Source organism: Glandiceps talaboti, assembly GCF_964340395.1.
Source record: "Glandiceps talaboti chromosome 2 unlocalized genomic scaffold, keGlaTala1.1 keGlaTala1_2_unloc_1, whole genome shotgun sequence".
NCBI classification, from domain to species: domain Eukaryota; kingdom Metazoa; phylum Hemichordata; class Enteropneusta; family Spengelidae; genus Glandiceps; species Glandiceps talaboti.
In genome coordinates this window covers 319,721-337,593 of record NW_027554289.1, presented here as the reverse complement: position 1 = coordinate 337,593, position 17,873 = coordinate 319,721, and the positions used below count along the sequence as shown (strand labels likewise).

The window sequence follows — 17,873 nt, the reverse complement described above, 5'->3', positions numbered from 1 at the left end:
GACCATTGACCGAGCTGTAAAAAAACTACAAAAGTTGTAGTTTAGACACAGCCACTTGCAACGATGGTAATGATGAAACTACAGTATTATAATGGCAGTCTAAAAAAAATGAAAATAAAACTTTCTTGATCCTCTGCTTTTTGCACCTAGACATACTTCTCAAGGCATCCTCCTTTTTTACATTGATGAAAACAATAACCCCCTTCCCCCTTTCCCACCGTCATTTCATGACATCCCCACTATGTCGTCTGTCTGGAAATACATATGAATATATGACGAACCCCAAGTCTGGCTATTTATAGTGTGGATCTCAACATTGATTAATATCGATTTTGTCCATGCATAAACCACCAAACCATGGACGCTGTAGATATATGTTTTACGTGCAACTACGTGACCAACACACACACACACACACACACACACACACGCACGCACGCACGCACGCGCGGCTCATGAGAATGAAATAGATTTTAAGTTATCACATCTCCAGAGACGCCGGGGCTTCGATACACATCTCTCTCAATGGATAGCAGTGGAAACAGGTAAAGCGCACACCTTCACAAGTTAAGACATACTTGTCATTTGGGAATGTCCACAAACAATTCAGGGTCACGGTCATTGAACATGATGTCAATGTTATTTAGTAACGTATAAAGTAGCGATTACAGCATTGCAACTTGCAAGTTCGTGAAAATAAAACCTAGATAATAGGGGAAGGGAGAGGGGTGGAGATGGGTGGCAGCATTCATTTTCTTTTTCCCAGTCCTATTGGCGTGAGTTCCACCACACTATCCCCCGGCTTGTAAAGGACCGTCGGTTTAGCAACCAAAACTATATACAAATTTACCCCACCCCCCCACCCCCAAGATTTTCACTGCTTTGGATTATTGAAGACATTGGGATCATATCTCAATAATGATGATAACTTGAAGCATGAAAGTTGTGTAGGCCTGACAGACTAACTAATAACCAAATTGAAATATAGATACATGGGATGTCTCCACCTAGGATAACTGTGTGTCACTGACTTCAAGTTCATTACTTTACTACAATATGTGTATAGGATGTACACATGTGACATGATTGAAACTTGAAAGGAAGACAATAACAAATAAAAATGGGCTTAGTCTAAAGATGTGTAAACATGAATGGCACAGCGATCCCCACTCCCCTCACCTCACACACATATACACACAATACTGTCATACACACATGTTCTCAAGACTAATCTGCACACACACATATACATACATACATACATACATACATACATACATCCATCCATCCATACATCTTGTATACATCCATCCATCCATCCATACATCTTGTATACATACATACATACATACATACATACATACATACATACATACACACATACATACATACATACATCTACATATAAACATATAGCTACATACACTCGCCAATTGAAAATAAGTGATCATAAATAACACAAATAAAGAGCTTCTAAAAAATCTTTTATTGTAAATAAATGCATGTATGTACATTAAGTACAAACACACTGTGATACCTGTACAAACTTGTGTTCTACACTTCAGACAACAACAATGTTGCTAAATATTTGATTGTGCACAATAACAGCAAAATCAAATAATACCAGAATATCAAAAGGCAATACATCAGTTTGTTCACAGGCATTAAGTCTTTGTTCAGCTTGACCAGATATTTCAGATTACCTTGACTTTGTCAATTCCTATGGAACTTTAAAACTTGTGCATGCACAATTAGCACACCACGTCATAACGTCAACAGTTATTATAGCATGCATACTCAAACGTCTACAAGTTTATTTTTTATTTTTTGGCCTTGACTGATTTCTAACGAGAATGAATTCTCTGTGAAATAATCTTCATCTCTATGGCAACTTCTTCCAGCATATTTTAGCTATGCCTATGCAACAGGTGGCATGCCACCAGCCCCTGCCGTTGGTCTGCCATCACCATACATTGGTGAATTCAAAGACCCATTCTGTTGTGTTCCTTGTTGTGAGCTTTGGTTTTTTACATGTGTGGACATAGATGGTAGATTTAAAGTTCCTGAAGACGCATGTGGGGATGTCACAGAGGAGGATGGGGGAGTTGGTACATAGTCTGCAGGAGGGTTTACGGGGTGCAGAATATCCCATACAAAACTACCATGACGCTGAAGAGAAACAGAAGACAATTATGTAAGTATGTAATGGGTACTGTAATGATTTTAAAAAATAGATGTGGGATATGGGGTGGGGGTGGGAGTGGGGTTGGAAGGGGAGGGTTGGGAAAATTTATGAATTGGAATTGGATAAAAAAAATTAATGTGCATATAATCTGTAATGATGATAAGTTAAAGTTGTACATAATGTATAGTATACAATCATGGTTTTCAACAGGTGGTTTTACTCAATCTATGTGTGTGTAAAGGTAAAATCAAAGTTCTTCAAATCTCGCCAAATTTTGCCATATGGAAGCATAGACTATGCTGGAGGCTGAAAAGAAATTTTCAGCTTCACCATCTTGTTTTCAAGGACATCCATAGTCTTTTATTTTCCCCATAGTGTTAACATGGTATTTGGTGGCCATACTGGATTTGGCGGCCATATTGGATTCTAAAATATTGACTCAATTTTGATAACATTTTGTCTTCTATTTTGAAAAAATTTGCATGGGGACCTCATTTTGTTCTTGCTTATGGGTTGGAGTTTTTACATGTATGAAGAAAGTAACAGCAAAAATTTAAAGAGTTTATTTGGCAAGGTGTATATCATGTTAATACAAAACTCTGCTACACACTATACAATCAATGTGATATAGGCTTATCACAATGTACTACTCTTATGATGGGGTTTCTAAGACAGTAACGTCGAATACTTAAATCATTGCGTGATCAAAGTCTGTAGTAGACGGATCGAAATGTCACATTCGTTTCCAAGCTACTGTTCCACAGTAAACTATATTTTACCATTACATACTACTCCCTTACCTTTCCTCTGACTGGATTGTTGGCTGAATTCCTACTGTCATACTGATGTTCATATGAGATGTGTTCAACCAATAGCCTTGGTCCTTTCTTTGGGTAAAGACCATTTATTGGGACTGAAATACAAATGACGAAAATGTCACTTTGATTTGAAATTCTTACACAGACTTGGAGATTGATAATAATGTTCTTGTTTACCCAGACACAGTGATGATTTTGAGCAACAAACAAATAGCACTCGGAATTAGCAGTCTGACTGTCGAGAGGTCATGGGTTTAAATCCCACTGGAAACAGGGGATTTTTTCTGTGACCGACCCAAACCCAGGGTGAGTGTTCTACAGACTTAATGGGTTGGCTGTATCACTCAGCCGTGTCTCACTCACAAGCCAACCGTGACAGTTCCACAGCAATGTGATATGGAGCGTGCAACACTAAGCCCTGCCAAGCAGTCCCAAACCTGAGTGGAATTCTGTAAAATTGTGTGTGATTGTGTGTATGTCATTGTCGGCATAAAAAGAAAACCACTGCTCCCATCACAAAAATAAAAATAAAATAAAATAGATTGAGAAGTTTAACATATGATGCACTTTACAGTTATCAAGGTAGTAATCACAGTTTGTACTAATTGACGACACCATACTAAATTGCGCTAAACATGTCTCATACCATTTATATTTTTTATGTATTTTTTTTTGCATTTGAAACATTGAGTCATGAATGAGGTCCTTAAACCCTAATGTTTGAATCACATGATCTTGTATTAGTACCATCTTATCAGTGGATCTAAAATGATTAAAATTGTCATTCTTTTGTTAAGAACAGATTTTTTTTTACACAGTGTTCTTCACACTTATTAAAACAACAACTGACAAAGTTACACTCACCTATACCATGAGCAGCATCCGTATGAGGATTGCAGCCATGCCTCGTCAGTCCAGCTGATTTGGACTTGTCTGAATATTCATAATCTGATCTCATAGTAGATGCTTTACTATAGGTTGGTTTTTTCATTGGTTCACTAGATGTCCTCGATGGCCACCAATCAGACTGTTCCCGTCTTGTACCCTTGGTATCCACATAACAGATTGGTTCATTTAGCAGAGCCACATTTTGACGAAGAAAGCCAACATCACCAGGATGGGGTCTGTTGTTTCTATCCGGAGATAAAGGTCTCATGTGCCATTGTTTTCGTTGTTTACCATGATGTGTTGAACTGTAGTGAGTTTCTCCCGTTGGACTGGAGCCTTCTGAATCTGTGTTAAAAACTCGACGACTGTCGGGGCTAGAATGGAATTGAAGGGAAACTACAAATTATAGTATTCAGAAGACATGTCTGACATTATGTCATCCCCAAGAAAATAAGACAAAACATGTAACAAATAAAACAACAACAAAACAAACAAACAAACCCAGTAACACTACAAATTTACAATTCCATACATCTAACAAAATTGAAAAACATTGTTTATATATTTGACATAGTATATATATATATATATATATATATATATATATATATATATATATATATATATATATATATATATATATATATATATATATATATATATATATATATATGAATGAGATGGAACATAATATTATGTATATTGTAGAAGATAAAGTGAGTTATCTTTTCATCAAGATATATTTGAATCTAAAAATGAAAGGCAAAAACAATATTTAACACAAATCCCCATCATATCAATTAAAAATAAAATATACCCTGAAACACAGACCCTAACGTTGGTTGAGGCTCTATGCCCTCTTCTTACTTGTCTGTGCTGAAAGTGAGACTATGAAAATCTCATTAAGCTTTTTGAAAGGGTTGATTGTTTTGTACAGGAAGCACATAGTTCACACTTTTTACAAACATAACAAATTAATTGTGAAGTCAAGCACGTGGAAATGTTTAGATTAGAATCGGATTACAACAAATCAACCATCACATTCACATACTCGATGTGTGATTGTAGGATAACGGAGGTAGGATAGTTGAACAAATTCTAGGGCTGAATTCACATTTGCAAATCAATTCCGATTAGCGCAACGCAACAATTGACACAACACAATACACTGGAATTACATATTAAATATGCATTGTACGTGTAAGGCTAGTTACACGTTCGTTCGAAGTTCTGAAAAGAACATGAAGAACAGCGGCCCATCGAACCGTTATACTTACTCGTAATGATCGTCGATTTTCTTCTTCCTTGACATCGGGGGCATGTACAAAGTCATGTTGACATTAATCGTTAAAACCTGTTGTATCAATCAAAGGCATGCATCTACGACGTATGTGTTACTAACTGCTAAGTGCCATCAAGTTCGTGCTACCGCCAGTGTCACGTCCGCCATATTTTGTTGACCTGTGTTGCCATAGCTGCCTCTCTTACTTTCAACTACAGCTGGCGAGCTACTCTTTCGTTTTCTAAGTTCATCGTTAGTTGGCGTCCTTTCCAATCAAAATGGCGGACCTTTTGGCCATGCGGAGAAATGTTGCCTCACTGCTGAAAGGAATTGATAGGTACGAGAGTTTTCAACATATCCATACGTCATTTCGACATAATATACAGTAATTCAAGCTTACATAACGTAGTTTCTAATCACCGTAGGAGCCTTTAGCTTAACTAAAACTATAACATATGACAGATTTGGCCAACGATTGTAATTTGTATTGTAAACACAAGCATGACATGCAGTAGTTCTAGTTCTAGTATACTAGTATTCCTTTCTCACAAAGACACGGGTTCCTTACTACTCTAGATGTGTTGTTGTTCTTTAATGAAAATTGAACCCCATTAGTTTGTATATATCTTCATCCATGATGATGATTCATTGCAATAATAAAAACATTAGAATACAATTAATTAATACAATATTGTGACTCGCCAGACAAGAACGCGTGATACAACCCATTTCAAATTACCGTTCATGGCTCATAGAAATGATAAAAAATAACACGTAAAGGTAACAAGATTGAATGAATACAGTTTCTTGCAACATTTTGTCTAAATGAAATATAATGTGACCATGGAGACATCAAATATAGACATAAAAATATTGGCACCTGTGTGGTCTGTGCTTACATTTATTTAAATTGGAATCAGGAATTTTATTTCACTATGATAATTATAGTAACTGCTGCAAGCATCAATTGTAGTAGCTTATTATCATAAGATATGTTCAAAGTATCTATAAACTTGTTAAATATTATGAAATTCAGTTTTCCATGGATCAAGTTCAATAGAAAACTTGCTAATAAGTTTGTGTCTAAAACATTGATAATCTCACAGTTATCAAATTTCCTCTCATTTTATTTCATCAATTCATTAAAGAAAAAGATTAACGTCTCAAAATTTGATACCCCTCCAAACATTGTGCACAGTACACAGCATACATGTACATTTCACTGTATATTTCATGGGTTTATCTAGTTACATGTGATGAGTTTGTCCAGTGATGTTTGATCACCAGCCCCTTAGATGATCCACGGACCAGAATGGACATAAATCATGTTGATTCCACTCTATATAAAAACAGGTTGAATTGTTGTCATAGTTGATTTTTTCTTCTTAGGTATTCTGTTGTTATACCTTGTAAATTCTGAACTAACACACCCTCAATATTACAATTACTGAAGGTTTTGACAAGGATTAACTTGACAATTCAAACTTGTTAACTTTCTCTTCCAGGTACAACCCAGAAAATTTAGGAACTCTTGAACGATACGTGGAATTACAAACAAAAGAAAATGCCTATGATTTAGAAGCTAATCTGGCAGTTTTAAAATTGTAAGTACTGAAACAAAAAACATCAACAATCAAAATCCATGGCTTGTATTTTATGTAGTACCCTCAATGCAGATATTAGTTGCAAAATTAGTATTAGGGTTGATTTTGAATAAAGCAGCTAAATATGATAGAATCTGTGGATGTGAAAACTGGACATGGAATGAAAAGAATGAGTGGTATGAATATCTTTGCAGTAAGTTTGAAGGTAATGAAAGTTTTTTATTTGTGCCAATAATTTTCTATCAGTTGTTTTGGTTGTCTTAGATGTGTCATCTTCTAGAATTGATAATCTTTTAGTCTTTAAAAAGTGAAGGGTGATACAAGACAAGTTGTATCTCACAGAATAATGATCTAATAAGTTTTATTCAATTTCAACTTGCTTTCTATTTCTACTATTTCAGATACCAGTTCAACCCCATGTACTTTCAGCTCAATGTGACAGCACAGATTTTACTGAAAGCACTAACCAACCTACCACATACAGACTTTGTGCTCTGTAAATGTCTCATCGGTGAAGCACATGTATCCTTTAAATTATACCTAGTGTAGAAATAGCAGCTGTGAGATTTTTCTGTTAGGCCTAACAAAAAAAAATGTTTGGTTCCAGTTACCCGACCCCACCTAGTTTTTCACGCCAACCCTAAACATGATTTACCATCTTCAAGAAAAAAAAATAAAATCGCGAAATTGTGAAGTCTCGCAAGAAATAGTGGATGTGGAAACTGACATCAACTTAAAAAGACAATATGAAACTGTTCTTCCAACCTGTAATGGCTGTACATCTGATGAGAAGAAACCAATAACACTGAGACCATATGGAAAACAATGGAAAACATAACTACCTGAACTAGACACTCACATATGAAAAAAAAAATACTGTATAGAAAAATTTGTGTAGATTATCCCCATCAAATAATTGTATCATTTTTTTAGCATTCCACAATACTCCCCTCTAGTACTTTTAATCATGTACTTGTTTACCTTAACATTGATCACGTAGCAACAAGAAGACCAAATTATGAAAATTCTTCACCTTCATGATTTATTAGAAACATGTCAGTTTAAGAAGTTCTGGGTAAGTTGTTATAAATCGCTATTAATGTTTGTAGTATGACTAAAGGTGCATAGCAGTTTGGAGCATGACAGGTATTATCTGATCTGAATCGCTAACACATCATGTTCATATAGCCTTCAGTGATTGGTTTAGAGTGTATCACATGGCTTTGACTATTGACCCATAGTGACCAATTTATTTAGGGGCACTGTTTTCCCCAGAGGCAATATTCACAGCACGGAAGTCATATCAGGGATTTGCTTTGACTATAGGAAGAATATGTGCCTGAGAATATGATGTGTTATATTAAGCACTTATTGTCTGGCCTTATTCGGGCACTAGTAGACATCATATTACCCCTCATGCTTTCAGCTGCGGGAAATAGTTACAGCAGAACAGCCCTGGTGGTAATACATGTCTTCTAGTGCCCTCATACCCAGGCAATGAATGTATGATATAATTACGAGACTTGCTATTGAACCTTGAATTTTTCCAGCTATATGACATTGCTTTTTATATCCTGATATTGTATTTTTAGACGGAAATTACTGTAAATCCAGAGCTGATAATGGGTATTGTAGGATTGCCAGATTCTATCAGGAAGTGTAAGTATAATGTAATAAGTGATAAATTTGTACCATTTTATTGTTTATAAAGTCAAACTAAGAAAAGATTGTTGTTGCTAAATGTGGTATTAAAATAGTGTCACACTGTGTCTGCTGTAGGTAAGGTTTTAGAGTCATAGGAAATAGACCCTTGGAAATCATGTTGCTGACTACAGATGCAATCAGATCAAACCTCAATGGTCATATGATGTAGTTTAGCTGTAAGGTCCTCTACTGTGTGATCATTTGGAAGGTCAGATGATGAAACCAATGACAGGTTAAAAGGTAAACGGTAACTCCCAGGTGACAACAGCCATCCTGGTGGCCAGCATACCTTGAGCAAATATAACGAGCAAGTCTCAGTAATGGTTTCTCCATAGTCACGTTTACTAGCCCAGAGATTTGACGTTCACTATCTTGTTGTCATTTCCACTCCTAGACTTGAAGTAAAGAATTCTAATGCAAATGAGTGCAGAATAGCCATAGCCTTCTTTCAAATGATAATAGCTAGTGTTAGTGTCCTTAACATATTGACATGTTCTTGTAATTGGCTATTTGGCTATTTACCTCATCAATGTTACCTTGGCCGACCTCTTCGTTGACCTCTCCCTAAGACATGCCTCGTATGTAAATTATGGTCATAACAAAACCACTTTTCAGCTCTTTTTGAACAAATTTTTTCAAATGTAAATACATGTACTGACATGTTTTCCATTCTTTCTGTACTAGATATATGTCATGTGGTTGGTATCACATACCAGATAATTGATAAAGATGTACTTGCTGAGTTGTTAGGTGAACTATCCCATGCAGATTTGAAGCAATGGATGACAAAGTATGGCTGGACAGAAGCAGAGGGACAGAAAGTATTTATTGCCAATCAAGAAGGAAACGTCAAATCTAAAAATATCACAGAGAAAATTGATTTTGAAAGTAAGTGAAATTTCACTCAATGTTATTGAATATATGTACATCAGAGATGAGCTTCAAGATTTTATGATATATGTTTTCAGATGTCCCATAAACTTTACTGAAATTAGCATAATTTAAGAGTGGAAAGTAATAATCTTTGTCTCGATCAAGAAGGTGAGAAATAGAAGATTACTTCCTTTGTATTCATACAGGTGTATCATACTATATATGAATTGATATATGCTGTGATGCCATCATGGTAAAGGAGACTGACAGATTCACTGTTATGGTTACTCCTGTTCATTCAGTCCCTTACAATGAACTGAGTGATAAGTATGCCCACATGAATGAATCTTTTAGTCTAGGTCATGAATGTGGGGAACAAGAGATTTCATCTAATTTGCATACATGGTAATTTGTTTTGTCTCTTATATACATACTAATATGTGTCTACATCCAATCTTATCCACTGTTCTTTTCTACCACACAGGTGTTGCTGGTATTATGGCTGCTGCATCCCACTGAAGACCAGCGTCATCATCATCATCTGTACTATTTCTTTTTACTTTGATTTTCAAAGTGAAACCAGAGCAAAGCCAACCATAAAGAGGAACTTACTTTATAATGTCAACTTGTTCATGAAGTGTTTGCCACTTTTCACATGATATTGTCTTCACCTATGAGTACAGGTTGAATCATGCTGTTAAATTGTCAATTCCAGTTTCAAAGCTTGAATAGTGTATATTCAGATACAAGCTAAGTCCCCTTTCATCCTATGTTAAGTTATACTTTGATCAAAAGTTCCCAACTGTAAGCCAAATGTCAGTCAACTAATCTCAAGTAGCCTTGGAAGAAAGCTCCTTCTTGGACAAAAACATAAACATTTTAAACCTAAGGCTGGAAATGTTTGTAAAACGTTACAATTTCTATCATTTGGTTTTAATATAATGTTGTTACCTGTACATTTATGTTGAAGGTGTGAACATACATGTTGTTACCTGTACATTTATGTTGACAGAATTCTTTCAGAAATAAAGCTACTACACACTCACTTTATGTTTTCTTTATGTTAATCGTTTATTTAGCAAAACAATTGCTTTGTTAAACTATACAAAAAGGTACAAATACGGAAATATTTACATAATAAATATTTTTGGCAACTTTTTTTAACTAGTGATGAACTTGCTTCATCAACCCATTTCACATTGTGGTAATACTGCATAATGAGTGTTAAGAGGTGCTGATGAAAGTAACTTTCCTACTTCCGTAACAATAATTACTATATTTCTCTGGTCTACTCAATATTGGTCTCATTTCATAATCATTCACAAGTGAAAATTAAGAGACAAAAAAGTGCAGTACTTAATCAATTTTATAGAAATTCTAGATTAAAACAGAAAAACACATTCTCTCTTCTATTTATATGAGAAAATTAACTGTTTACAGTTTTCTTATCATCTACACAAAAACTTCTTTACAGCTTTCTTTACATTGATAAAACATAAAACTTTCCGGTTTTACTATGCTAAAGCAGTTAGATGTAATAATTTAGTCTGTTTTTCACTAAAGCTATGAATGTATTTATACATGGACTATTTTCCCAATGTAATTTTCCTCATTCAATTTGAGAAATATCCCCCAAATGTACAACAAATACATGCATATGACCGATTAAAAAAAACAACCCAGCTGTATTGTAAATTATGAAATGTCATGGCAAAATGCCCACCTGAAAATTCAACCCCTACATTCAGAACTGCCGAGTACTAGTAATGTGCATTAAAGATCGTCTACAGAGAGAAATGTCACAGGCATTATAGTCAAAGGTAAGTTGTTTGTAAGCGCTATGGTCAGCTCAAGGAATTGTTTTCAGTCCTTAGGGTTTTAAAATGATAAACTCTTTGTGCTCTAACTCGGTGATAACTCTCTCACTTCTGAATTCAGCACGTGATATACGTGACCTTGGACTACCCTCTTTCCTGAGCCACTGTTTCCTACAGGATGTAAAGAGAGACATCGGTCAATTTCAAACAAACAGTAATAAAAAAACGATGAGAGAGACACGCATGCAGAAAGGTTATGGTCATCTGAAAGCTTGAGGATCGCTACTTGATGTAGGTACTCCCAACATGAAAGATTGGGAGGAAAAGTTGCAATTACACAAGGCCATGCATAACATGCTTTCCAAAAAGTGAGAAAAAAACTTTTTAGTGTGCTTAACATTTTAAAATCCCACTACAGTTACTAAAAATGTAAACAAAATTAAAACAAGAGTGTATAGTTATCAACTGAAAAATACACAAAAAGTTATTGCACAGTGGTGTTCCTAGGATAAAAAAAAACTGAACACTGCAAATTGTGTTACTTGTTTTATGCGTTTCAATAAGCCGTCTGAAAAAAAAAGCATCGTAAATTTTACTAATCTTTATGAAGGATTAATTGCAAATTAGTTTTGTATTTAAAGTGCCATACTTTGTATTATTTTGATGAAGTTCAGTATTTCTAAATTCCACACACAACAATACAGCTAGCTACCTATGCATATACCATCTGCAATCCCCAAACTTTCTAAATGAATGAAGGAAAGAATGGAAAGATGCTTACAGGTATGCCAAGCCTTTACTTTAAATTCTGAGAAATCTACATTTTGTATGGGCTTTTCATTAAAGAACACTGCTTTGTGGATTGAAGACAGTGGACTACCTTTATTTTCCAACCAATGTTTCCTGATGAAAAATACAACAGTGTTAGGGATACACATACATCTGAGATTTAACACCCTGATCAAGTTATGTCACGAGAGTAAAGTAAGTCTTGTGGGGGAAAGTCACCAAGTCAAAACTGCCATGTTTTATTTATTGAAATACATTTTGACCATCACCAGACTGCAAGATTGAAATTATTCGTGGTGTTAGTACATGTATCAAATCCTCCACTGATTCAGTGTCAAATGAGTTTATCATGGTCTCCATGTGTGGCTACACTGTACTGCATGTGTTCACCAACTAACTCTTTATCATTCATTACCGCAACGACCACTAAATGCAATGGTGGACAAATGAGTACCACTACTAATTATCCAATGTATTACTAATTGTGACATACAGCACTGCAATATCAAAACATCCATTGCAGCACTGATGTTTATTCTTTGTAAGTAAAATGGCATGGCCAAGGACACTTTCTTAACCTAGAATTGATAGAGAAGAGTACAGAAATGACAAAGACTGATACTTGTAGAAAAGGTAACGTGCATGAGAAGAAGGTGATGCTTGTTGATGTATTCTCACAGTACAGTCAGTCAACAGAGAGATTTTGTGTTGAGTAGGAAGAAGAGATGTACCAGTTACTTTTGAGAGACGTAGTAAGGAATTCAACAATAGTGAAAATAAAGTGTAACCGACTTCACATGTATGACTCCAATACCTCTTGTACCTTGTGACTTATATCACATGTATTCAGTCCAGAACCAGTTGGTGCGTGGACAAAATTGTCTCCATTATATTAGAAGAAAAGTGATTTGCCTCACTTTTTGTTGCCTTGGTTTCTTTCTCATTGATGACTTGTTTTCAACCACTAGTCACTTTAGCCTTGATTAAGTCTTTCAATGCCAGATTTCAACACATTCAACTTACATGACATTGAACATCTCAAATACACATATACCTGTAAAACTGTTTACAGACATACCATACTTACATAGTTCTTATCTTATCTGCTTGTCCTTGCATCTGACCCAAGACTGTGCCAGTCTGTGTATTCTGTACCCATCCTACAAGACCATGTTTTAGAGCATTCTTTCGTGTATACTGTAAATATGGAGGAATCATATTATGCACATGTATGGTGTTTTGACACTTGTCATGCCAGTAGCTTAGGGATGATCGCACAATGTCACACAAGATCCATAAGCGAACATCATTCATTTAGGGGGAGGGGTCTGGCGTCAATTATGTTATTGCTGAACTACATTTTCACAATTCTAACCATGTTTCGACGGAAAGCTTTCACCCCTTCGAAGATAACAGCTGTTGTATTTACCACTGAGATGTTGATAAGTTGATTAAAATTTACTTGTTCTAATGTGAGATATGGTGCTGGGTTTCTGGTAGTATTTTGATGTGTTTACCATCATGTTTTATATTACATCGATCATAGTGGTGTGACTGCTACAGTTTTCTGCCTAGTTTACATCATATAGAAACATTTGATATCACACTTGTGGAGGGGGTTTTGACCTAAACAAATGTTCACTTGTTGAGCTTGTGCGACATTGTGCGATCGTGCCTTGCTAATAATTTTTAATGTTTTCTTTGAAGATGATAATCATTGTTTAACTTGTGTTGTATGGTGAATTTCACTTCAATGAGTTCCCTCATCCACCTAGTATTACAGTTTACTGAATTTAAAAAGATGTTTTTGTGGCCATCTACATAGAAACTTGACAAATATGCGACATACTTTGGTTTCCACACTCTGTTACATGTGAAAGACCATGGAAAGACTTACAATGTTACAGTGTTGAAATGGTTACCACCCAAGGCTAAGATGCATTGTCAGTTCTGGCAATGTAAATGTCATATTTCAAATACATAATTTATATCAAAACTATCATCACACAAGGCACGTCCATATTAAGTATATGTAAACAAACAAATAAAGATGAACGAAACATACCTTCCTGAAAAATACACCTGGACACAAGGGGGAAAAAAGAAGTAACAAATTAGACAGAAGAAAGTAAACTCCTGTGAAGTTAGAGATAGTATAACTCGTCTCATATTGTAGTCAACGGATTACAATAACGATAATTACACATGTATTATGAATGTGATTTGGACGAAGAATTAAATGAGCAGCGGCGGATAAGAATAATGACACTTGGATTTAGGTTATCATGTTTACAGAGGTACGTACTGTACACAAATTGCAATATATCTAAATTGGTTGTATGACATGTTGTATTTCAACCCAGCTTGAAGTCTTTCATGTAGCCAAGGATGTGCCTTTTCAAAAGTCGCTACAGCCTATAGGTTACCGACTACCGTTATAGATCATCGTGGGGTTTATTTGTATTATATTCACAACAGACAGGTAAACTTTACAATGCAATGGTCAACGGAAACCCGTCCGTTGTTGTCATTGGAAACAAAACGTTTATCGCATGTAAAATTGCATTTTACATTACGATTTTCAATACTATAGAGGCAGTCCTAGATTGCCTACCTTGAACTTTACCATATACCTCAAAATCGACCGACATGAGCGCAGTTCCTGCACCTCTGGCTGCTGTTCTCGACGCATTCGCTGCCATCGTCTCAACGTTGGAGTGCAATCGGCAGCCTATCTCGATGGGAGAACCCCAATATTTTGAATGGGGTGGTTAGTATAGTCGTGTTATTGTCTATGGGCAGATCAAATCTCATAGTGACAATTCACGCTAAAATATCGAGCTTAGAAGTAAACCAAACGGTGGTTATTTGACTAGCAAACAATTTGATAGGAATAGACAAAGTAAAACAGACGTGCACATATTGCAGAAAACGACATTTAGAAACGGTGAGACCTTGACTCCCGTGTAATAATAGAACCTTCTATGGACCTCATTTGACATCTGACCCGAACAGAAGAGAGGCACATACGGCCACGGCAACATGGCTGCCTCGACAGATTGTTAGTGAGTCAGCCGAATCCATAGTGTACTAACGCTCAAATTTAACCCAGCATGGACGATCGTGAAGAACAACTTGGGTTTAAACCCCAGAAAGAAATATCGTACAATAAATTATTACCATATGCTGATAAACTCGACGAAGAATCCAACAGATTTCTCGCGGAACTCAAAGCTAACCTTGGAAGAGCAGTTCAACTTCGGGAGGTGAGGCCTGGTATCATCCATTGGACCAGTAGACTTTCAACGTAAGTATCCAGATTTTAATTTCAAATAGTATTTTTTTGTTACTCTTTGACCATATCTTATAAGTATTATTTCAGGAAATGTGGCAGTCAGTCGATTAATGAACGAAAGCGCATGTACATGATTTTGATAATGATATGGCATTTACATGGAGATGGTATTAAATAAAATGGCATTTTCCAGAATCCTCTGTAAATGTCACAGTATTCTCAAAGTATTTTGTATCATTTAATTGACACTGTCAAACCAAATAAAGCATCTGTGTGAAAGCTGTGCTATTTTTAGTTAGCGATTTATTATTTTTTTTAAAAATCAAAATTTTAGTAAAAGGCAAAGATAGATGACAACTTCTTACAATACAATATGTTCGTTATTTCTTACTATCTATTATCCATGTCTGTTGTGAATTTTATGTAAACAGTTCTAAATCTGATGTTGAATATAAAAACAAGTCATCACAGGGATAACTCTTGCTACATATAGGTTAGTAGTTAGTATGTGGAATCATGGCGGTATAGAAACACATTCCTCATACTACATAGTACAAGTTTTAAAAATTGCTGAAAGTTCTGGCCCATTGCAAGAACAATTAAGAAAGTATTGCAAATTCTCACAACATGTAATACACAGATTTGCTGTAAGTCATTTCATTTTGGTATTGAACCTCCTAAATGTACAGGTGTGCAAAGTAGTGTTGATGTCAAAGTCAAGATTTTGTGGTTGTCACTTTCCAGTGGCATCTCTTTTCCTTGAGTTTTGCAATTGTCTGTCGCTAAGTAAAGGAAAATATACTGTAAAAGTCGGGATATATTCATTTCTGAAGTAAAACTGGTCACGAATTATTAGTAGTAATAGTATTGCGACAAAAGACATTCTGAGTGAAAATGGGACTTCATATTGAAAATGATGTCAGCAAAATTGAAGGAAGTCAGACTACATGCAATTTGCATCATCACTGACATCAGTCACAAGGTCCATCAATGACGACATATAAGTGAGCTAGAGTGTGGGGATCAGGATGAGATGTTTTGATAATCTTCAATCAGCACAACATCAGAGAAAGCCAAGGAATGGCCTTGTTATGTTTATATGATGAAGTTAGATAAGTTTTTTTTTTATGATTCTCATTTAGAAATTGATTTTGTAAATTGTAGATGAACATAAACAACTCTAGTATGATTCAGTAAACAATTTAAGTATGAACCATGTAATTAGGCAACTAAGTTTACAATATCAACTTTCTCTTTTTGAAGCAGTACCCAATGTAAGGGATATATCAGATTATTCTAATCATATTCATTTTGGCCATGTTAATATATGTATACTTGATGTTTTTGGGATGGGGACAAAGCAAGGAAGCAAAGTCTAAAACTTCATGATGTCAGCACATTTGAAGGCAGCCATTATTATAGCAATGCTTTCTATCTGACATCATCAACTGACTTAGCTTAGACGCAATTGTCAACACAGATTGGGGTATCTGATAAGTTGCAATTGCATATTATACACAGCAAAAATTAACACTCAAGGGACTATGTTCCAAGGTTTGGTTTTGCAACTTTTTTTAAATATTTTAAACTTTTTGTGGTTTGTATCAACAAGGGAGAAGGAGGAACATTTTATTAGATAGGGTTTGTAAGTCAAGTTGTTTTGAGTGCAAGGTCATTGCCTTGAAGAAATCAAACATGTACACAATTGTACTTGTACTAGTAATAGGCTACAATCGTATGTACATCAGTTGCTGAAAAAAAACAACGTCTTGGTTTCACAACTCTGTGAACAACATGTCAAGGATTGTGTAAATGTTTGTATGTTTACATTTTGTATTTGTAGCCTAGTTTGGAATCCATACTGTGTTGTTTTTGATTCCCAGTAATGAGTATTTATTCCAGCCCATTTCCAGCTTTCAAAATAACTCTGACTATCTATGATTTGGAAGAAGACGTAAGATTGAAGGAAGTGTTCTCAGTATTTGGGACTATATACCAGATATTCCCTGTTACCCATTACAGTTGATTTATACCAAAGCTAGTCTGAGAGGCATGTCTGTACCATCAGAAGTGTAGATTCTTACAAAAGCTTATGGCAACTTTAATAGAGGGGAACACCAGTTATAGGAAATAGGGCCACTTTCATAAGTTGTAGAGAATGAGTTGTCATTCTATTTATCACATTTCATTGTCTCCAGGTGATGACAGAGAAAAATGTAGTTGAGAGTAAACTTCTCTCTCACATGCATATAAAGTCTCTCCACATTACCATGGCTTTAATTTGTCACCTGAGAGTCATAGTCTGATCTGGCCTTTTCTTGTGTTGTACTTCATAGCCTATGGCTACATAGGTCTAAAAAAAGTCCTTGATTTATGTACAAGACTAAGAGTGTATCATCTGCTGCATACACAATGTCGGACAGTCCTAGTGTCGATACCAACATGGTCTCTAAGTCTGACTGAAAGAGAGATATGAAAGATTTGATGAAGGATAGCACTAGACTAACAATGTCTAAACTCATAGAGTTTACATGTAGTTGTAACTACAACTTACAAGTATGACATGCCAGCAATAGGCCACTCAACTAGGTCAAGAGGTAACATCCAGGTGAATGTAC

At 35.5% G+C, this 17,873-nt stretch overlaps 4 protein-coding genes across 5 annotated transcripts in view; 2 read left to right on the top strand and 2 right to left on the bottom strand.

Annotated features, from left to right (window-relative positions):
* Window positions 1-1,542: 1,542 nt before the first annotated feature.
* LOC144453251 (uncharacterized) lies at window positions 1,543-5,341 on the bottom strand. The gene is made up of 4 exons (XM_078144524.1): window positions 5,169-5,341; window positions 3,868-4,265; window positions 2,986-3,098; window positions 1,543-2,169 (listed from the first exon to the last, which is right to left on the bottom strand). Exons 1-4 carry the CDS (start codon window positions 5,222-5,224, stop codon window positions 1,918-1,920), a joined length of 819 nt encoding a protein of 272 aa, XP_078000650.1. The 5' UTR covers window positions 5,225-5,341; the 3' UTR covers window positions 1,543-1,917.
* A 109-nt stretch (window positions 5,342-5,450) lies between these two features.
* LOC144453244 (eukaryotic translation initiation factor 3 subunit K-like) lies at window positions 5,451-10,390 on the top strand. The gene is made up of 7 exons (XM_078144515.1): window positions 5,451-5,510; window positions 6,679-6,777; window positions 7,179-7,299; window positions 7,778-7,852; window positions 8,370-8,436; window positions 9,166-9,369; window positions 9,839-10,390. Exons 1-7 carry the CDS (start codon window positions 5,452-5,454, stop codon window positions 9,871-9,873), a joined length of 660 nt encoding a protein of 219 aa, XP_078000641.1. The 5' UTR covers window position 5,451; the 3' UTR covers window positions 9,874-10,390.
* An 85-nt stretch (window positions 10,391-10,475) lies between these two features.
* LOC144453249 (acylphosphatase-1-like) lies at window positions 10,476-14,835 on the bottom strand. 2 transcript variants are annotated; one of them, XM_078144520.1, is made up of 5 exons: window positions 14,575-14,835; window positions 14,026-14,042; window positions 13,048-13,157; window positions 11,953-12,074; window positions 11,218-11,342 (listed from the first exon to the last, which is right to left on the bottom strand). In XM_078144520.1, coding segments are annotated over exons 1-5 (339 nt in total). In that variant the 5' UTR covers window positions 14,663-14,835; the 3' UTR covers window positions 11,218-11,340. The 2 variants fall into 2 exon arrangements, with proteins under 2 accessions (XP_078000647.1, XP_078000646.1); XM_078144521.1 differs by lacking the exon at window positions 11,953-12,074 and having other exon boundaries at window positions 10,476-11,342; window positions 14,575-14,830.
* Window positions 14,836-14,991: 156 nt separating this feature from the next.
* LOC144453248 (proteasome activator complex subunit 4-like) overlaps window positions 14,992-17,873 on the top strand; it is a 55,050-nt gene continuing 52,168 nt past the window's right edge. Inside the window, exon 1 of the mRNA XM_078144519.1 lies at window positions 14,992-15,267. Coding sequence (XP_078000645.1) covers window positions 15,074-15,267 — 194 coding nt within the window. The 5' untranslated portion in view covers window positions 14,992-15,073. The remainder of the gene's footprint in view (window positions 15,268-17,873) is intronic.